At 35.3% G+C, this 18663-nt stretch overlaps 2 protein-coding genes across 2 annotated transcripts in view; one reads left to right on the top strand and one right to left on the bottom strand.

The window, feature by feature from the left end:
- Window positions 1–4019, bottom strand: part of msl-2 (male-specific lethal 2) — a 120546-nt gene extending 116527 nt beyond the window's left edge. The window contains exons 1-4 of the mRNA XM_073086538.1: window positions 3208–4019; window positions 2062–2280; window positions 834–1005; window positions 151–431 (exon numbers count right to left, since the gene is read on the bottom strand). Of these exons, the coding sequence (XP_072942639.1) occupies window positions 217–431; window positions 834–1005; window positions 2062–2280; window positions 3208–3924 (1323 nt within the window). The 5' untranslated portion in view covers window positions 3925–4019 and the 3' untranslated portion in view covers window positions 151–216. The remainder of the gene's footprint in view (window positions 1–150; window positions 432–833; window positions 1006–2061; window positions 2281–3207) is intronic.
- A 1223-nt stretch (window positions 4020–5242) lies between these two features.
- Window positions 5243–18663, top strand: LOC140752208 (uncharacterized). Its single transcript, XM_073086429.1, has 5 exons — window positions 5243–5740; window positions 13552–13738; window positions 15418–15976; window positions 16363–16442; window positions 16963–18663. The coding sequence occupies exons 1-5, from the start codon at window positions 5733–5735 to the stop codon at window positions 17173–17175; spliced, it is 1047 nt and encodes a 348-aa protein (XP_072942530.1). The 5' UTR covers window positions 5243–5732; the 3' UTR covers window positions 17176–18663.

Genomic DNA, 18663 nt, shown 5'->3' with positions numbered 1-18663 from the left:
ATCTCTCAGGTATGCAGGTTTCCTCACGATGTTTTCCTTCACTGTTTAGCAAGTGATAATTAATTTCTAATACGCACATAACTTTAAAAAATCAGAGGTGCCTGGGATTTGAGCCTCGGACCCCTCGATCGAAAGGCAGAGTTTCTTAACCTATCACTGCTTCTAGTACACTGGTCCAGTGTCTATAAATTAGGTTTCAACGATAATCACCAGATGTCATACATCAACTTCAACGTCGCTCGAGGCATCAGCAGTACTTTCTGAGTGGATGGAGTCCACGTCATGTTCAGGGGTACCTTTGGGGGAACACGTAGACTGGTCGCGCGGTGAACTGAACGAGGGTGAAGCACCGGCAGATGTAGGCGTATCTTCATCCATCAATATAGTGGCTGGCAATGCGGACGATACGTCTTTTAATTGGCTCGTAAACACTATAATGTTAGAAACATTGCATGTTACTATGGTGTTCATAAAAAAATACCAGTTATTGATTACCTTAATTAGAGAATAGATAGTATTTTCTAATATCACAAAAAAAGAGTTTGTCTAAGTCACCTGATAAGTGGTCTGTTGCTAAGGGAGTCATCATTTATGAACATTTTTAACTCAGGGAGAGCAACCTAAGAGATTCCTTAGGTAGGACTCCACATGGTTTCATTACAAATGTTCATAAGCAACTGACCATAAGCAACATGACGACTTACCATCAGGTGGATCATGTATTCTGTTGCTATTCCTACAGTATAAAAAATTGATTTTAAAAAGTCACAAAGATACAAAGGCAAAAATAGTGTTTCATCATGAATATATACTTGTATTAAATTTAACAGTACCTTGGATATTAGCAGTTTTGAGATCAGCCGAGTAGAGAGTAAGGGATTCCTTTATGACTAATTTCTCAGGATCTATACCCTCTATACAGCTGGAACATGAAGATGAACTCTCTGGGCTAGAGCTTATTGAGCGTATATTTTCTAGTTGTGGTACTGTGACAGGTGATCGGATCTGGAATATATGCATTTAGGATACAATTAGTTTAAATGATAATTTAATGACATGTAGCTTGTGTTACAAAAAAAGATAATTGATAATTCATGAGAAATTGAGATGAGTGATTTTTGCGTCCTGTGTGACTGTCCCAGTACTGGGTACAGTCTCCTCTCAGAACGATATTAATTTGATCATAGTTCACTGCGCTGACCAAGTGGGTTTTTTAGCTATGTTGCTCCAATATATACTCCAATATATAGTGTGTGAATATACTCTGTAAAGCTTACTAATTATACAATACAATGGTAACAACTGGGACTAATGTCTGATATGACTTAAAACGTTCAATTTGTTCTATTTGTCATTAAAGATTTCAATTCAACCATAAATAAAGCTACTGGAAGTTACATGTTCCATTACCAGAAATGTCAAATTTATGTCATAACTATTGTGCAATTATGACATGTTTAATGTTGTCGGAGAATATAGTGCAAAAACCGAGTATTACATAATTTTATGTGGTATGGAAGATAATTTGCACTTAACTAGATTAGTAGACTATGGTCTTATACTTCACACATGAGACAAATACCTAACTGTATATAGATGCAGAAAAATGGTAGAACTGGTGTGATTCAATTGGGGAGGGCAAACTATTACATTTATTTCTTGCTCTAAGTAGTTCTGTTTCCAAAATAATTATAGTTTAAAAACTATAAACCACGCTAAAAGCTCAAGGATAATCGTTAATCCTGATTCCTGAAGATCCTGATGAGGAGAATGGGGTAAAATTATTAAAATTGTGTACTGTCATCAGTTCTTGATAATTGTTCAAAATTTTAAATTAATCGAACCATTCAAAGTGGGTAACAATCGAGTTCAAAGATTCCGTTACATACATACATACAACCCAAGCTAATAAAAGGGTGGTAAAAAGGTTTAATTGGACCTGACTTATTCAAGAGTGGAGATGCATTGACTTGAATAGATGTCTATAGGCAGCAGTAGTCACTTAGGCGCAGTAGTGTATATCACATCAACTTTTACAAAAATTAGCAATAATCAACTCACAAAAGGTACTTTAACTCCATCTGGCCTGTGTGGATTCCTGCACCCTTTGCATTTGCACTCCGTACAAGGTTTACTTTCAACGTAGCAAGGACACCGCTGGCCACAACACGTCAGTTTACCAGGTGTGGCTGTTGCATTGCCACATCTACATCCTTTTCTCTTGCCACTAGCGGTGTAACGCGAACGTGTGCAAGTCGGCTTCTTGAATGGTACTTGACCCTGAAAAGAATATTAGGATATTAACTTCGTAAATTAAACAATTTAAATTATACTAAATTACTAGCTGACCCGGCAAACATGTTGCCATATATATAAAAAAGTTAAGGGTGAACAACCTTTATCACTTAGGGGTATGAAAAATAGCTTCGGTAAAGCCATTTCAGAGGAGTATAGTACCTAACATTGCGACATGAGAATTTTGTATATAAGATATGGAAAATATTATGGTACAGAATATATTGCGGTGTAATGCTGTTTGTACCGATTTGTACCAACCACGATACCGAGCCGATACCGATAATTAATGACGGCGCCGAAGTAGCGTACATACATTTGCTATGGCAGCTTGTCCACCGAACATCCGTCACCCAAGCACCGTCATCCCATAGTAAATGTATGTGTACGCTACATCGGCGCCGTGATTAATTATCGGTATCGGCTCGGTGACGGTGCAGTGGACAAACAGCGTAAGAGTCAAATGAACGTATCTACATTTTGTCAATTTAACAGGAGAGCAAAAATAGTCTGACAATTCACCACTTCTAACTTTGCCAACAACTTTTGCAACATTGCATTAAAATGGTTCATAATTGAGATTGATTAAGTGATGATATTGTGAACAAACAATATTCTATGAATAAAAACATACTTTTTGGAAATACATTATTTTAGGTCTAACAGTTAACATGATAAAACTAATTTAACGGTACTCATAATAAATTATTCTGGTTCAACCGAAAGTGGTTCTTCTGTTATTTCTTTTTTTGGAACTTGTGAAATTTTGAATATAGCGTTACATCATTTTGCCATTTCATAAAGGACTACATTATGAACCGTTTTGTGAAAAAAAAGATTTTTGTTTTTTTGTAGATACATTCATCTGACTCTAACACCGCTATATTAAAGTTGTATGGAAAATATATTTACACTATTGGCCGAACAGGGTTCCTTTAAGGGATCGGTGTCATCCACTGCTTTCCTTTTGATCGTAATTTTATTACTAGACCCTGCATGCATCACTGAATATAAAGGCGATCCATTTGAAACACTCCTATTCGAGGTTGATGAGTCCCGGGATGACCAACTGTCAGAACTGGACGAGCCACCTTGCGTCTGTGTGGACGCTGAGTTTGTGTACACACATGGCAATATACTATACGCAGACTTCGACAGCCCTGCGGTACTTTTGAAATTATCAGAGAAGCCAGCCCCTTCTTGTATTAATTCTATTAAACCAGAACTAGCGACGGTGCCGCCGTTTGCACCCGCCGCGACCTCGTTTTGTTCCAATATCGTCTTATACACGTCTGTCCCCATGAAGTAGTCACAAAGTTTCATGTAACACTGGAGGAGGATGCGTAACTGTAAGTTTTCCGAGTAACTCTCGTAATCATTGCACCAGCCGCAGGAGGGCTTTAATTTCTTTCTGCCGCCTTTACACTTCTTACACACGTGATGTTGGCACCCCGAATTCGTTGGCGTGTAAGGTTCCTTCAATAAGTTTCCGCACACTGTACAAGACAAAGATTGTCGTAAATATGGTACTAATCGAAATAAATCTATCCACGAACTTTTGTCAGCAGCCTCTGCCAAAATTATTAACCGACATGTAGATACATATAAACTAGTCGCATTCATCTTCATTTATAAAACCAGCGATACAGACATAGGGAAGTAAATTTATATATTGTTTACACCAAAATATTATTACTCAGGCAAAAAAGCCGCAAACGCTTCGTCAAAACTGTCAGGCAAACTGTCACTTGTCGTTGTCATAAAAGTTAGCTAAGTAATCGTTTAGAAACTTTAGCATATTCTTAAACACCATAGAACTCAATGTCAATTTATAATCTCAATAGCTACAAGAAGTTTTATTTATTCCTATTTAAATTGAAATTAATTGCATTAAGCAATTTTTTACTGCTTATTCATATAAATCAATCATGTAATGCTTCTCATTAGTAGGTAGATGCTCTAAGATGTACGGTGCCTGTGGATAGTATTAATAATCTGTGACATAAAAGAGCGGCAACTTCGGAATCTTTGAATTCATTCAATTCAAACTGTTTCGTAAACTTTATGATAATAATAATTGAGTTATTACGAATTATTGTTATTAAAAACAATTTACAAATAATTTATTTAAACAATTAATTAGGTATTGATAAGAATAAATAATATTCTTAGTTATTATGAGTGTGAAATCTGTGAAAGTAATTGAGTCAATGGTGTAGCTATTACTAGTCCACCACTTTATAACATAATTCAAAACGGAATGATGATTAGCTAAAAAAGCCTAAAACATTTAATTGAAACACACTAATGGATTCATCGTTAGTCCCAGGTAGTTTCATTACTCATTAACGGTCAATCAATTAGGCTGCTATTCAAAAGTAATTAGATACTTATTTATAATTAGTTAATTACCATTATCTATTTAGAATTTAAACTTCATGGCAGACGTGGGTACCTACCTACTCTACAAAAAGGTATTTTTATGGAGAGTGGGTTCCTGTTGCAATTTTGCAAGCACTACATTTCCCTATTAGATATAAGTTTGATAACCAGGATGATGTTTAAGTACCTATCTGCCTAATGCATTTTTAAAATATTTGTTCATTAGCAAGATGCCCTACTAAACTACTATGCCAATAACTACTAGCAGAAGCAATAATATTTTATATAATACGAAGGTGGTTATATTATATAATACCTATAAGTTGTATAACTGGGAATCAAACCCTCTCACTCGGGTCATCGAGTTTACTAATGCACATTGAAAATGTCAAATAATTCCACTAGAGCTCTGTTTCGCGAAGTATGCTCCACACATTATTCAATTGAAGACAATCAAGCTCAATGTTTACCACGGCGTCTTTCATTTAGGTATCCATTCGGAATGTTGCAAGTTCATTTATGGTACCCTATTACTTAATGTAGTCCTTATGTACCAAGATATTAATTTAGTACGTTAAAATTGCCCTATATCACGACGAATAATTAGAAACAAATAACATTTATCAACCAAGTATAACACTTAAGTAGGCAAACAATATATCCAATAAGAATATTTAGATAACGCAAGCATTATCAAATAATAGATATTCGGTCGTAGCGATTGTTTCTCGTCTTTGTCTCAAATTGAGCGATTACGTTTACACGAGGTACATGTCCCGTAGGGACAAGCGCTGATAAAAGATTACCGGGCACCAGTGTCACTGAATCCTCCGATGAGTGAAGAACTCTGGCTAAGAGGAACCGACTAATTGAATCAATTCAACTAATGCTTTCCGTCACTGATTGCGGCACTGGTAAACTACGTGCGGTTGGCTTGTGTTGGTTTTTGATACACTCTAAGTGTTTCTGTTCATGAATTAGTGTTGGTGATGTGGAAATTAGTGCGTAAATTTTCTTAACGATGACTGTGTTTTGATAGTGCTGAAAACAATATAATGTTCAGGTAAATTACCCTTTGAAATATTTACGATATCTACGACGTTAGAAGTATACGTAAGTACCTACTGCAAATTTTCCACAGAAGGATTTCATATCACAATCCACCTTAATACATAAATACTAACTCTAAGTCTCCCTATGATAAGTAGTGATTATTGTGGCATAAGTGCGCGTTAAATAGGAATTTTATTAATTTCTTTTTTATGAGTATCAACATGTACGGAAAAAATTGTTTTTCTATAAACGGACATGCAGAATATCTGACGAGTACCTAAATATGATTGTCTGCAACTCTACCAACCACCAAGTAATTTACTAATTTGAAGATAGAATAGAATTACCATCGAATGAATGCATTCAGATTAAGTACCTACCTAGTTTTTTACAATAATGCAAACGCAAACTAGCGTGCAGTCCACCTGATGGTAAGTAGTTGCTACCGCCCATGGACATCTGTAACAAACTCCATATAGAAGAGGTTCTACCTGAAGACTAAGATGGTCGCTTGACCATGTTAGTCTTCAGGGAATACCTATGTTGAGCAACATAGGTATCCCCTTTCGCCGCGGCCCTCGTCACCCTTCCACTAAAATGCAAGAACTGCTTAACGCTAGAAATAGGTGTGACGGTGTATCCCCCGGTTGCAGCATAGGTATTTATTCAACGTAGGTACCACTTTTCATCATTTCTATTCTGATTATAAACTACATATTATTCCTCTTTACCTTATATAAACACCAATTTAAATTATTTTTAATTGTTTGAATATTAAGTATTACGATATACCTACAATTTGTGCATTATGATAAGGAAAAACAAAATTTTTAAATAGAAAATGTAATGCGTCACGAGAATCCGCCTGATTCATGCAAAGAAAATAATACGAATCAACCTTATCATTTTCGGCAGATATAGCTACGCTTAGTTGATTGATGACGTTCTATTTCACCTGAAATAATAGGCGTATGTTCGTTATCTTGAAGTAATGAGGATGTTAAATAATGTCACCTGCACGCTGCAGTTTGTTGACTTGATCCGATATACTTATGTTTTCAACATCAATCTTGCTTACCACATCTCTATTGATTGATTGAAATAAATAGTAGGTACTTGTATTGATCTTCCAATTTAAATAGTGTCTTAACACAGACATAAGTAGGTATAACAAAATCATCTTCAGATATCTTAATAGGAGTTCCTGTTTAATTTGGCGTAAGTACCTAATTCTTGTTGTTATTGATAAATAACTGTAAACTTATTTTATTTACGTAGAGTATAAAATTAATGATAATAGAAATTATTTTTATCTGGAATCAAATATAAACAGCAAAGAGTTATGAGCAAAATTCATTCCCGACATATATCAACGAACTCTTGATTCAATTTTTCTTTCGATGAACGATCCCAGGGGCGTGGGCACATCATAAAGATCAATCAGACAATTGGGGCCGCCGCCCGCCACGCACTGTGCGCAGAGGCAGGAGTGCCCTGCACAATATGATCAGCTTCCGTCCAATGGACCGTTGCAAAGCTAACTCTAATCGCTATCCTAGGAATTTCAAAAGTTTTGAAAGAGTACAATGGTACCGTTTTAACTTAATAATACCGTCAACCCTGCCACTACTTTGGATATAGAGTGCTAAGGTTATGGTGGCGAAAATAGGCGGCAAAGCATACCTGCCGACATAAAGTAGTATTGCATCTCAAAAAATATGATTGAAGTCATATTTTCATGGGCGTAGCTTACATTTCAAATGTTTTTCACTGCATGCGAAGAAGGAATAAATGCCTCTGAAAGTGTTCCTTATTTATGTATTTTAATTAATTTAAAGTTGATGTGTGATCATGTGTTTGTTGTTGCCAAAAGTTACCATAAATTATTTTTCTTCCGTTTCAAATATTCCTGTCGCAAGTCACAATGTATGAATCATATTCTAAGTTCCAGTAAACAACTCAATGATGCCAGCGGGTCCTTAAGTCGCCAATTAAAGAAATTAATATGACCTCTAATAATTAAGAGGCTGGAACACCCTATTATTGCAAGTTCATATTCGCCATTCCTATTCAAGTGATGTCGACATGTAAATGTTTTGAAATATGAACTAGTTGATAACGTATCTATCTTGTTCTATTCGTCTATCACTTTATCTATAGTGTCTGGATCTATAGTAAGTTGATACTGCATGATTAACGTTAAATAAAAAATACGCGTGGCACTCGGAGACTGCCGCGGTAAAGCTATTACATAGCATTTTTTATGCTATGAAAACGCTCAGAAGGAATTCCAGAAATACAATACATTCTTCCATAATCATCAACATTTACATTAATACATCTTTATCCACTATTTTATCATATTTCCATTATATAAGACATTGCAAATATCAGCTATAAAATATACTTCACGTAATTTTAAGATTTCCGCACGGATTATAAAAAAATGTGTATTACTGCCATCTGTGTTCAAGTTGACGAAGCAAGGTTATCAAATAAAATAATAAGGAATGTAAAATAATACTTTATTCAATTATATACATATTTTTCTATTGACAGTCAACAACTCGGTTGCCTGGACACTTGATATCCAACAGTCCTCCACCGCTATTTTTACTTACACCACCAGGGGCGCCGGCAGCATTTGGTCAAGGTGACGGCGCACCTGTATGCCATTTTCAGTTCTGACTTCATAATGGAGTCTACCTAATCTTCGGATGACGACTCCGAACTCCCATTTAACTCCTGGGTTGGTGTAACTGCGGACTTGTACCTTATCACCTTGTCCGAACTCCTTCGTTGGCGGTGCATTGTAATGTAATCTGGATAGTGGGGCGGATTTCTTAAATAAGGCATGCATATAGGTTCTTACCTCTCTGCCGAACATTAACTGATAAGGTGATAACCCTTTTGTATTAGGTGTACGTATCAAGCGTGCCTTGACAGTTAACAGTTTATCAAATAAACTTCCGCTCTTGCCGATATAAAAGAACATTCAGGTATTAGCCGATTATTTTCTTTTTGTACATTCAAAAATTTAAATTTTAGCTTTGTATATATTTCTTCAAATTCGTACCTGTATTTTATTTCCTCTTCTAAATTTTCTTCTTCTGTAAGCCATTCAATTTTTTCTTGAATCGCGTAGAATTTGTTCAAATTTTCTTGTAAAGAATTCAGTCGTATATTTATTTCTTCATTGTCAATTTTTTCTATTCCCGAAATGTAATTTTCGGTTCGTTTCATTAACCCACGTAATGTGGCTCGTATTTTCTTATTGTTTTTTAGTTCATTCGACATCTCGTCGCCAATATCAAATAAAATAATAATATTCAATTATATCCATATTTTTCTATTGACAGTCAACAACTCGGTTGCCTGGAGACTTGATATCCAACAAAGGTGTTACTTATTTTCGTTACGGAATTTCTCGATTCGGTCGCCGCGCTCAAAGCCCGCGATAAAAGCTATGCAATAGCTTAAAACTGAAATAGTTAATTTACAATTTCTACCTTACTTAATGAATTTTACAATGGGACGTGGCTTTCATGTGTGGGCGTTGAATATGGTTCTATGGTGATATTTAAAATTGCTAATTTATTTAGATAAGATATAAGATTTATTTTCTAGAACTACAAAATATATTGTATCTTCGTACTGTTTTAATTACATAATTTATGTAATTTTACTATAAATAAGGGAACGTACCCATACTACGTGACCCATTTAGGGAGATCTTTAAAATGTCACGCTAAGTCACAGGAGCGGGCTTACATTTTTGTCACGTAGTAAAATTCATCGAGAGAAATCTCGCAAGCAAGCAAGTCGACGAGAATCCGTGCTACAGGCGTATACAATAACGTCGTTGTACGATCGGCTGCTTTTGCTCGTCGCGCCGGCTCAGGACACAGTTCCCGTTCCCAAATTTACCTAGTACAACCCATCTCTAATACTACGTAACTATTTAAGGAGGGGGGGGGGGATCTTAGCATATAGTACGGGTGGTCACGGGAGGGGTCGAAAAATATTAAAAAATTGGTCACGTAGTATGGGTACGTTCCCTAATTGCTTAAAAATTAAAATGCTCTGAGAGATTATCTCTACTCTGAAATGTTAAAGGATAACATTTTACTTATTTCTAATATTTACAACAGTTAAGTGTCTTAACCTTGAACATTTTATCTTTATTCGCGTTGATTGCTCATAAGATAGACGCAGTATCTGCCATCAACCATTATATTTAGGGCATGGTCAATTACTGTTAGATTATGGTGCAACGTTATCAATCTCTGCTCTCTATGCACGATACTTACATACATACTTCATAAAAGTAAAGAGTGTAATTTTTATAAGTTATCAGACATGTTGTCATCAAGACATCAACCCATTATTGTCCTATTGCTATGTACTCTCATCTCTGAATGAGAAGAGAGAAGGACTAAGTTCATCGCGCTGGTAAATGCATATTGGTAGACTTAAGACGCCCTTGGGAACCCATTTTTATTGGGAAGTCTCAGTACGTTTACGACTATGTATGAAAAAGAAAATTAGACCCATCACTAAAATTTAAACGAAGCACTTGTACGTGATGGTCAGTGGCAACTGCCACACAGATAAGATTGAACTCCTACCTAGGTTGGCCACAGGTGCATTGTTATCAGTTGTTGTTGTTAACAGTTACCATTGAAGACTAAGTTGGAACGCGTAGTTCTTTTCTTCCCGTGTCTCACCCTTCATACCAGAACACAGCAGCGCTTAACACTGCGGCAGATTGCCCTTATTGTTGAACCTTTGTGGAGTTCTATCACCTTCATTTTTTTTATTAATATTTATGTTTTGGTATTCTCATCCGAATCTGAGATATAAGTATTTAGGTTTAAAAGTTCGTATGAAATACTGTAAAATTATTCGCAAATTCTACCTGAATAGACAAGACCTAAAGCTGGTTAATGAAAACATGAAAAATAGGCCATATTTTACTCTACAATCGTAATCATCTCCATTTGACAGCATTACAATAGCTGCGAGCTGCCTCTATGATTTGTTGACGGTGACGCTGGCAATGTGCAGATGTCCGTCACATCTCACAGTCTCGTCACGAGGACGACTCATTATCCACACTGTGCTGTTATTGCATTACTTTAAACCTACTAATTTACTATTAATTTAACTTCCATTATTTTCATTATCTATGGTGACATAAGAATAAAGTTGTTTTACAATGTCACCATGTGATGAAGTAAATTATAGGTGCGGTGCGGTGGCTGACTTAACTGCCGCCTGTTTTCAGGAAATGTTTTCATCCGCTGAGTAACAAACAATACAGTAATAGAGTAAATAAACTATATTAAACAAAGTAACAACATTTTAACATAGATTCCAAACAGAGATTTACGGAAATAGACAGACATGGGTAGGTATATAGAAAACTGAATGTAAACTCTATTTTAGAATAGATTTTAGGTTAGATAGGAATAGAACTTACCTCATTTTTCAATACCTACTTCTTTATCTTTTAGTTATCTGAAACTAAAACATGTGCCTACTTATAAAGTCGTAACATGCAAGTAGTTATATGTGTATCACTAAATAAACGTTGGTTAAAATACAGCTAGCTACAAATTACATAGAAAACTCATTGCTAACAAGTTCCTATCATTCAAATGAAACAAAAAAATATCAAGATCAACCGTAGCTTCTTCATTCTTATCTTATCTTACGAATAATAAGAGAAGTATTCGTATCTTGAATATTTATTTTCGTATGTAACCCAATAAAAATGGCACAGTTTTACAGCTAGCCCCAAACGAATCATTTCATTTTCGTTACTACCCTTGAGGGTAGAATTGACTTCTGTTTTTTTAAGATTGAAATGGCAAGCCAGCTTGCAGTCCTGCTGATAGTAAGTGGTCACTGCTGCCCATGGGCGTCTGTAACTCCATACTACATTCATAAATAACTAAAAATAAATTAAGAAGTTTTGTAAAGTTTACTGTTTATATCTTTAGTTACAGAATCCAAAAACGCAATAATGTACTCATAATTACGATTACTCTTGGATGTCAATAAAGACATCTAAAACGGCATAGTTTTAGCTGTAAGGAAAACACTGATAAATTTATTTAATACTGTAAATAATTATTGTTCAAATATTTCCTTTGGACATTATTTACTTGTCACTGGATAAGTCCAATTACTTACCTAATGAGTTATAACATCCTTTTCTACAAAAGTAACAACGTAGTTATCTTTTGTAGATTTTGTAGATAGTCAATGCTTATTCGTAAAATAATTAATGTTAGAATAGTTACTAAAACTCCTTTGACAATAATACAACAATAAACCTGGATATGCTATACCAATAGATAATAATAGATTATGTAAACGTAATTGAACAGATATAAATAAAGTTTAATGCAGAAATTAGGTACTTAAATAGGTACCTACTTTTTAGGCTAGATATCATATTTCAGATTATAAAGAGGTTGAATAGGTTAATTAAGGTTCGAAGGTAGTAGAACCCTTTGTGGTTCGACTCCGGCGGCACCACCGCTACACCTATTTCTACCTAATATCAGCAGTGTTAGGCGCTGCTTACGTCTCTGTTGAGCGCAAGTTTCTTTTAAAAAAAAATTAAAAATAAAATGTTCTTATATAATCCTCAACCAACTATGATCCTAGCCATTGATTTGTTCAGAATATAGCGAGGTGAAATTAATTGGTTTCTTTCGCCACTGTATCGAAATTGTTAAGAGAAAATATATTTTTATTGGGTCGCACCCCTTGTCACATGGTGCCTAGAACGACCGCTCCTCCCGCTCAACATTAGGGTCGATCCTATACTCTTTTGAGAACCTAATCGAAAAATGTCAAGTATCAATTCCTCATGATGATTTTCTTCTGAAATAAGACGAATGAAAATTAATTGGTCCATTTAGGACCCTATAAATATATAACCAAGAAGCGATAAGATACAATAATATTGATTATTTAAATTGAAAAAGAAAATAACTAATAGCGCAAAGGTCAAAATTGATAACCTAGTCATGGAAGTAGTCAACAGCGCCTCTGTGGGCCTGACCCTGCGACCTAATGTTCGCTGATAAATTGGCTGACTGCTCGTATCATAATGACTTTCTGTTTACATTACATATTATATATTCAAAGAACTCTGTTATTTTCACGATATTTATTCCAGACATTCAATTTACATATTTACCTAAGTAAATAAAATAAATAAGATGCAGTATTTAACCATCTGTATCTGTACCATTGTATGTGAGGTCAGACAGATGTTCTGCCTACTCAGAAATTAATTGGAATGATTGGCCTTTAAAGTTATGAGTATATATTTTGGCAATATTACACCCTTCAAACGAAAATACATCAACGAGAATACAGCATACATTTTTACGGAAGATAAAAGCAGATATAGGCATGGTAATGGTGCCGTCGATGACGACGCATTTTAGTAGAGTGCCCTTATCACAAGCATTATTTTACTGTTATACTTTATGGTGGTATGGATGGGACTGTGATTCGACTAAGGCGACACCACCGCCACACCTTTATTTTTAAGAACAGCAGTACTCAGTATTACAACGTATTACTTAGAGCTAGCGGCACATATCTGTGGCAGCCTCAGATAGGCAAATAATCTTATTTGGGGCTGATTGCACAAGTAGGCGACAGTAGGCATTTACTATTAGGTGGACTGCATGCTCTGCTACTCCAATATTATAAAAAAATACATAATATCTTTTCATCCCGGACTCTTCTGCACAAGCAAATCCTGTATTATAACAATCACAACTTTCCTTCCAGAATACAAGAAGATTTGTTACTCGCGACAACATTACTCTGTTTCGTCTGTGCCAAGGAGGTGACGGATCTCGACGTGTTGTCGTCAAAACCATCACGATGCACCTACGAGTATGCATACGACATGTACGGGGCACACTGTGGCGGTCTGCGGCTCACGAAAATCCCTAGTCTCAGGAGTGGTATTGAGGTCAGTAGATGAACCCTAGTTTTTATGTTTCATGAAATGTACCGACTTATTATAATAATAAATTGCCAAGTGAAAAGGACACGTTTGATTCGTAAGTCATTTGATAGAAGGCATTATTAGGAATTTTTTATCATATTATAGAACAAAGTAGCCAATGTCTTTGTACATTTCTAATAGACTCAAAATGTATATAATATAGATAGGTAAACTCAAACTGTATCTAATGGGTATAACTAAATAGATTAAAGTGAAGATTATTTGTAATTTCAAAATTACTGTCGTTCTCTGTATATTTGCTCATAAACAAATTATGATTAAAAGTATCTTAGCGTACAACGTACGTGGTGCAACCCAAAGAATATATAAGAAGTGCAACCCGCCCTTATAGAAACGTTTTCTCTTCCTACCTATAAGTGGCTACTATACATTTTTCGGAACAGTTTCTACCCGGCCTAAATAATTTTGCACAGGCACATGACACTTTATATACCACATTCCGTTCGGATACATATATCGTAAGTACATAATCTGCGATCAATTGCAGACCCATATCAGGGATTTATTAATCCACTTCACTAACACTTTGACAAATCGCATATCTTACACAAGGATAAGTGTTTCTGCCATAGCTTCTTTGTTTTTATTTGAACAAAACAATTGGGTATTATTTTTGTTTAACGAAGCAGGACAAAAAGTGGTAGTCACTGCTGACATGGACATCTGTTACTTACTTTAAAATTGTAACTAATTTATCAAATAAGTTGCGACTTTTTCGGATGGTAGGTAATTATGAGTGGTAATGGTAGATGCTTATGATAGGCGGGCAAAAATAGGCCTCACTGGTAGCAATTCGTCTATGGGCAACCTGAAGTACAACTTTAATCCTATCTGAGGTTGATTATAGACGTCATGTGTACCACTTACATCATATAAGAAAACAAACGGCAGTACTATGTGATGACTATTAGTGGATAGTCCAAGCTTATCGTCGAAGTAATTTGTTGGCTACTAATCTATCTTCATCCAATCTTCACCAGAGCTCTGAATTATGTTCCAAGTCTCCACAAGTTGTGGGAATGAACCGTGCCCATCGCTGTCAGTTGAGAGTATTATCACAACCATCATTATTTCAGTTACAGTTTCATGTATTGTACAAACCATATCTAGCGATTATCTTATCACTCATTATCTTTTCATACATACCTTTAATTACAGTTCTATGTAAAGTTTCCTACGATGACTCAAATTGTATAAAATGTAATATTACCTACTAACATACCAATGCACAACCCTGTAACGTCGTAAGACAAACACAACATTTTTTTTTTGTAGTATAAGAGTAGCTGACGAGCATGCAGTCCACCTGATGGTAAGTGGCTACTGCCGCCCATATACATCTGTAATCAACCCCAGATAGGATTAGATATTCCTACCTGAGGTCGGCCACAGAAGCGCCGCTACCCCTGAGGACTAAGCTGGAACGCCTCGGAAAAGTCTGTCTCCCTTACCACACCCTTCAAACCGGAACGCAGCAGCGCCTAACACTGCTGTTATTGTTATTAGGTAGAAATAGGTGTGGCGGTGGTGCCGCCGGAGTCGAACCACAAAGGGTTGTACCACCTTCATTGTATTGTATTGTTATTACAATACTATATTTTATATATTCTTTTCTATTTCAGATCCTTGACTTCAGTGATAACAAGCTACAAGAACTCCATGCAGACACGTTTTACGGCTACTCCAGTATAAAATACCTCTATTTAGCAGAGAATCAGATTTATTTAATAGAAGAAAACGCGCTCTCATATTTAACTAGTCTCCAGACGTTAGATCTCTCAAACAATGTGATACTGGAGCTCCCGGATTCATTGTTCCAGCTTCCGTCATTACGAAAGCTGTATCTCAATGGAAATCCCTTGCTGCATCTTAGTTTAAGCAATCTTCAAATCACGAAACCCATCAAAGCACCATTGGAGCTTCTGGATATATCTGAGAACAAACTTAAGGTGTTGCCTGATTGGGGCATTTTACCTCAATTGTTACTTTATAATATCTCCCACAATCCACTTACAAGTCTGGAAGCTCAACATTTCGTTTCGATGTGCAGGCTGCAAAAAGTGGATTTAACAGAATCCATTAACAAAGTAACCCTATGCAACATCAAGCTAACTGTGACGTGGTTTCAAGAGAAACACATTTATTTCCAGTTGGGTGACTACAGCCGACTGAATTCTAGAGGTGAGATATTTTATACTTGCACGCAGTTAATTTTCATTCCAATTATAATTATAATGTAGATACCTGGTACAATATTTTATTTTACTAGAGTTATGTGTTCCGAGGATTTTTTTGAGAGTAACATATATGTACTTAGGTATATATGCCTACAGCTCAAACGGCTCAAAATGAGGTGATGGTAGAACCATCTTGGTACTATATATAAAAAAATAACTAATATATAAAGCATAGGTAGTTAGCATCTGCAATTTCCATTTTTGGCGCGACATGAGGCTTACCGTTCATGAGCAATCGATTTTTTCGTCTTAAAAACATGTGATTCTTATTTTGACTTCTTTAACTAGCTACTCGTTTAATGTATTGAATGTATTGTGTTCTCTTTTCAGAGTTCGATAACTGTCCGCGCCTCGAAATATCGGCTGATCTAAATTCAACTTATCAAAGATGTGACTCAGTGTATACTAAGGTATTTATCAAGAGATTCCTAATTACATTAATTTGTCTACATACATTACTTATCAAATTTAAAATTTGATAATGTAGATGTTTTATATTCTATTGAGGAGACCACACCCATTTCTGTCTTGTTTGTTTCTTGAAGCTTTTCTTTCATAGCTTCAAGGCTTCTGTTGATTTCAACCGACTCATGAAAAAGATAGGTTACCGTTAGTGGTAAAAATTCAGTCCCGATTATTATCGCTGGATAGCAGTCGTTAAATCTTATCAGGGTCCTGCAGGCGATTTAAATAAATTCTACGAAAGTCACATATTATGTAAGTCAACCGGCATCCACAACCTTTTCCCTGAAAAGCAAGAAATGATTCGCTCTAGAATTTCGTGTGGAGGTGGTACCTCCTCGATCGAACTGTACCGGCCTTACCACCTCCCAACAAAGTAAAAACAATTAAATGCTATTTTCTTGTTCTTGTTCATGTAAAGACATGACATAGGAGTAGATATAAATACATTGTATTGTTTTGTTTCAGTTAAAAAACGTGAGAGGATCTCGTAGTACGTGGCTGACCATCGGAGGAGGCCTAGCTGGTTTCTTAGTGGGATTCGTGTTGCTCCTCTATATTATGCATCGACATAACGTAGCACAAACCAAGAGAGCAGCTAATAAAGCGCTGAAGAAGACTCTCCCGACGACAGTAGGAGACATACCTCCTACTGTAGGCTTGCTAAATAACGTTTCGTAATCGTTAGACATGTCAGTTATTAAATGTTGTTGTAATTACGTGATCGTAACGGAACGACAACGTTATTTTAAATAGGTTGTAAAAGGAGTTAAATGCATAATTATAAATTACTTTATATTCTTTAAATTGAAATGCAAGTGTTTTTATATGGATAATTATATAACTAATGTTAAAAACATTATGTGACTCACCGTCCTATAATATTGTTGTTGTTAAATATCAAAAATATTTTGTAACAAAATTTTTAAATACCTAAGAAGGGTTTAATGTTATTTTTAAATTTTGCGTAAATTTCGATGATGAGATATTATGAAATCTTGTTATTTCTTACACGAAAATGAAGCATTTCTGTACAGAAAATTCTACTGTAATTTTACACTATAACTAGATATTATAAAATCGAGATCTTCCTATAGATTTAAAATAATTTAATATTAAGGTGCGTTATGTATTTTGATTATATAAGTACTTGACATAATCACAGGTTATGCGTTTTCATAACATATAATGAGAAAATCGCATTGTAATAAACTTTAGAGGCTCTATCTAAAGGCTGATTTTATTAATGTTATATTAGTAATGAAACTTGATACAAAAGGTGCATTTTATACATCTTCTTTACCTTGTAATAATAATAAATTATTTAATTTTAATGATAGGGAAAGAAAATTGAAATTGTTTACCTATTAAGTACGAATGTTAGTCGATAAAAAAATTCGTATTAATGAAGCGATTAATAGATTAAGATACATAGGTACACCTATGGTTATAATCATGTTTATCTTCTAATCTAAATATTTTATTTCGTGACACGTAGTGCCATTCACGTTTGATGTAAGATAGGTACGCATTTAAAAATGTAGGTTATGTTTAAGTTTATACTTTATACGTAATACCTATAACGGCAAATTTAATGTATGGCACTTACAAAAGGGAAGTTTGGTTAGCATGGTGCTTGCGTATGAAATGAATGTGCGGTATAAAACTGAATGCTTGCTGTGTGAAGAGTGCAGTAGTAAGGCAGATATAAAGATTATAAAGCGTTCCGACTTAGTCCTAAGGGGATTCAATATGATTGACCTCAGATAATGGGTTTGATTACTTTATGTAAAGTGGTCATTTCCCGACCATTTCTTGGTTTGAAGTGACCATTTTATATACCTACTGCTTTGATTTGAAACACTATGCGTACTGGCGTACGAATGAAATTAAATATGCGAGATCAATTGTATATGGTAAAAGAGTACGTAGGTATTTGTACTACGTTCTAGAGTGAGTTAAAATAAGAAGTTGGTGTCATTTTTATTTTTCATGTTCAAGACCTAAACGGGCAAGTATTTGGTAAAATTTTTGAAAACGAAGCCGTCTCTGTTGGACAAACTCTTTATTGCCATGTTATGTGCCATAATGCCAACAATATTAAACGGCACGCCCTGTACCTACTGAAAGATAATCAGTCAATCTTAGCAATATATTGGTAACAATTCT

Source organism: Epargyreus clarus, unplaced genomic scaffold, assembly GCF_041222505.1.
Source record: "Epargyreus clarus isolate Ecla_fem2 unplaced genomic scaffold, WU_Ecla_fem_2.2 ptg000003l, whole genome shotgun sequence".
Taxonomy (NCBI): Eukaryota; Metazoa; Arthropoda; class Insecta; order Lepidoptera; family Hesperiidae; genus Epargyreus; species Epargyreus clarus.
This window is presented reverse-complemented; position numbering and strand designations above follow the sequence as displayed.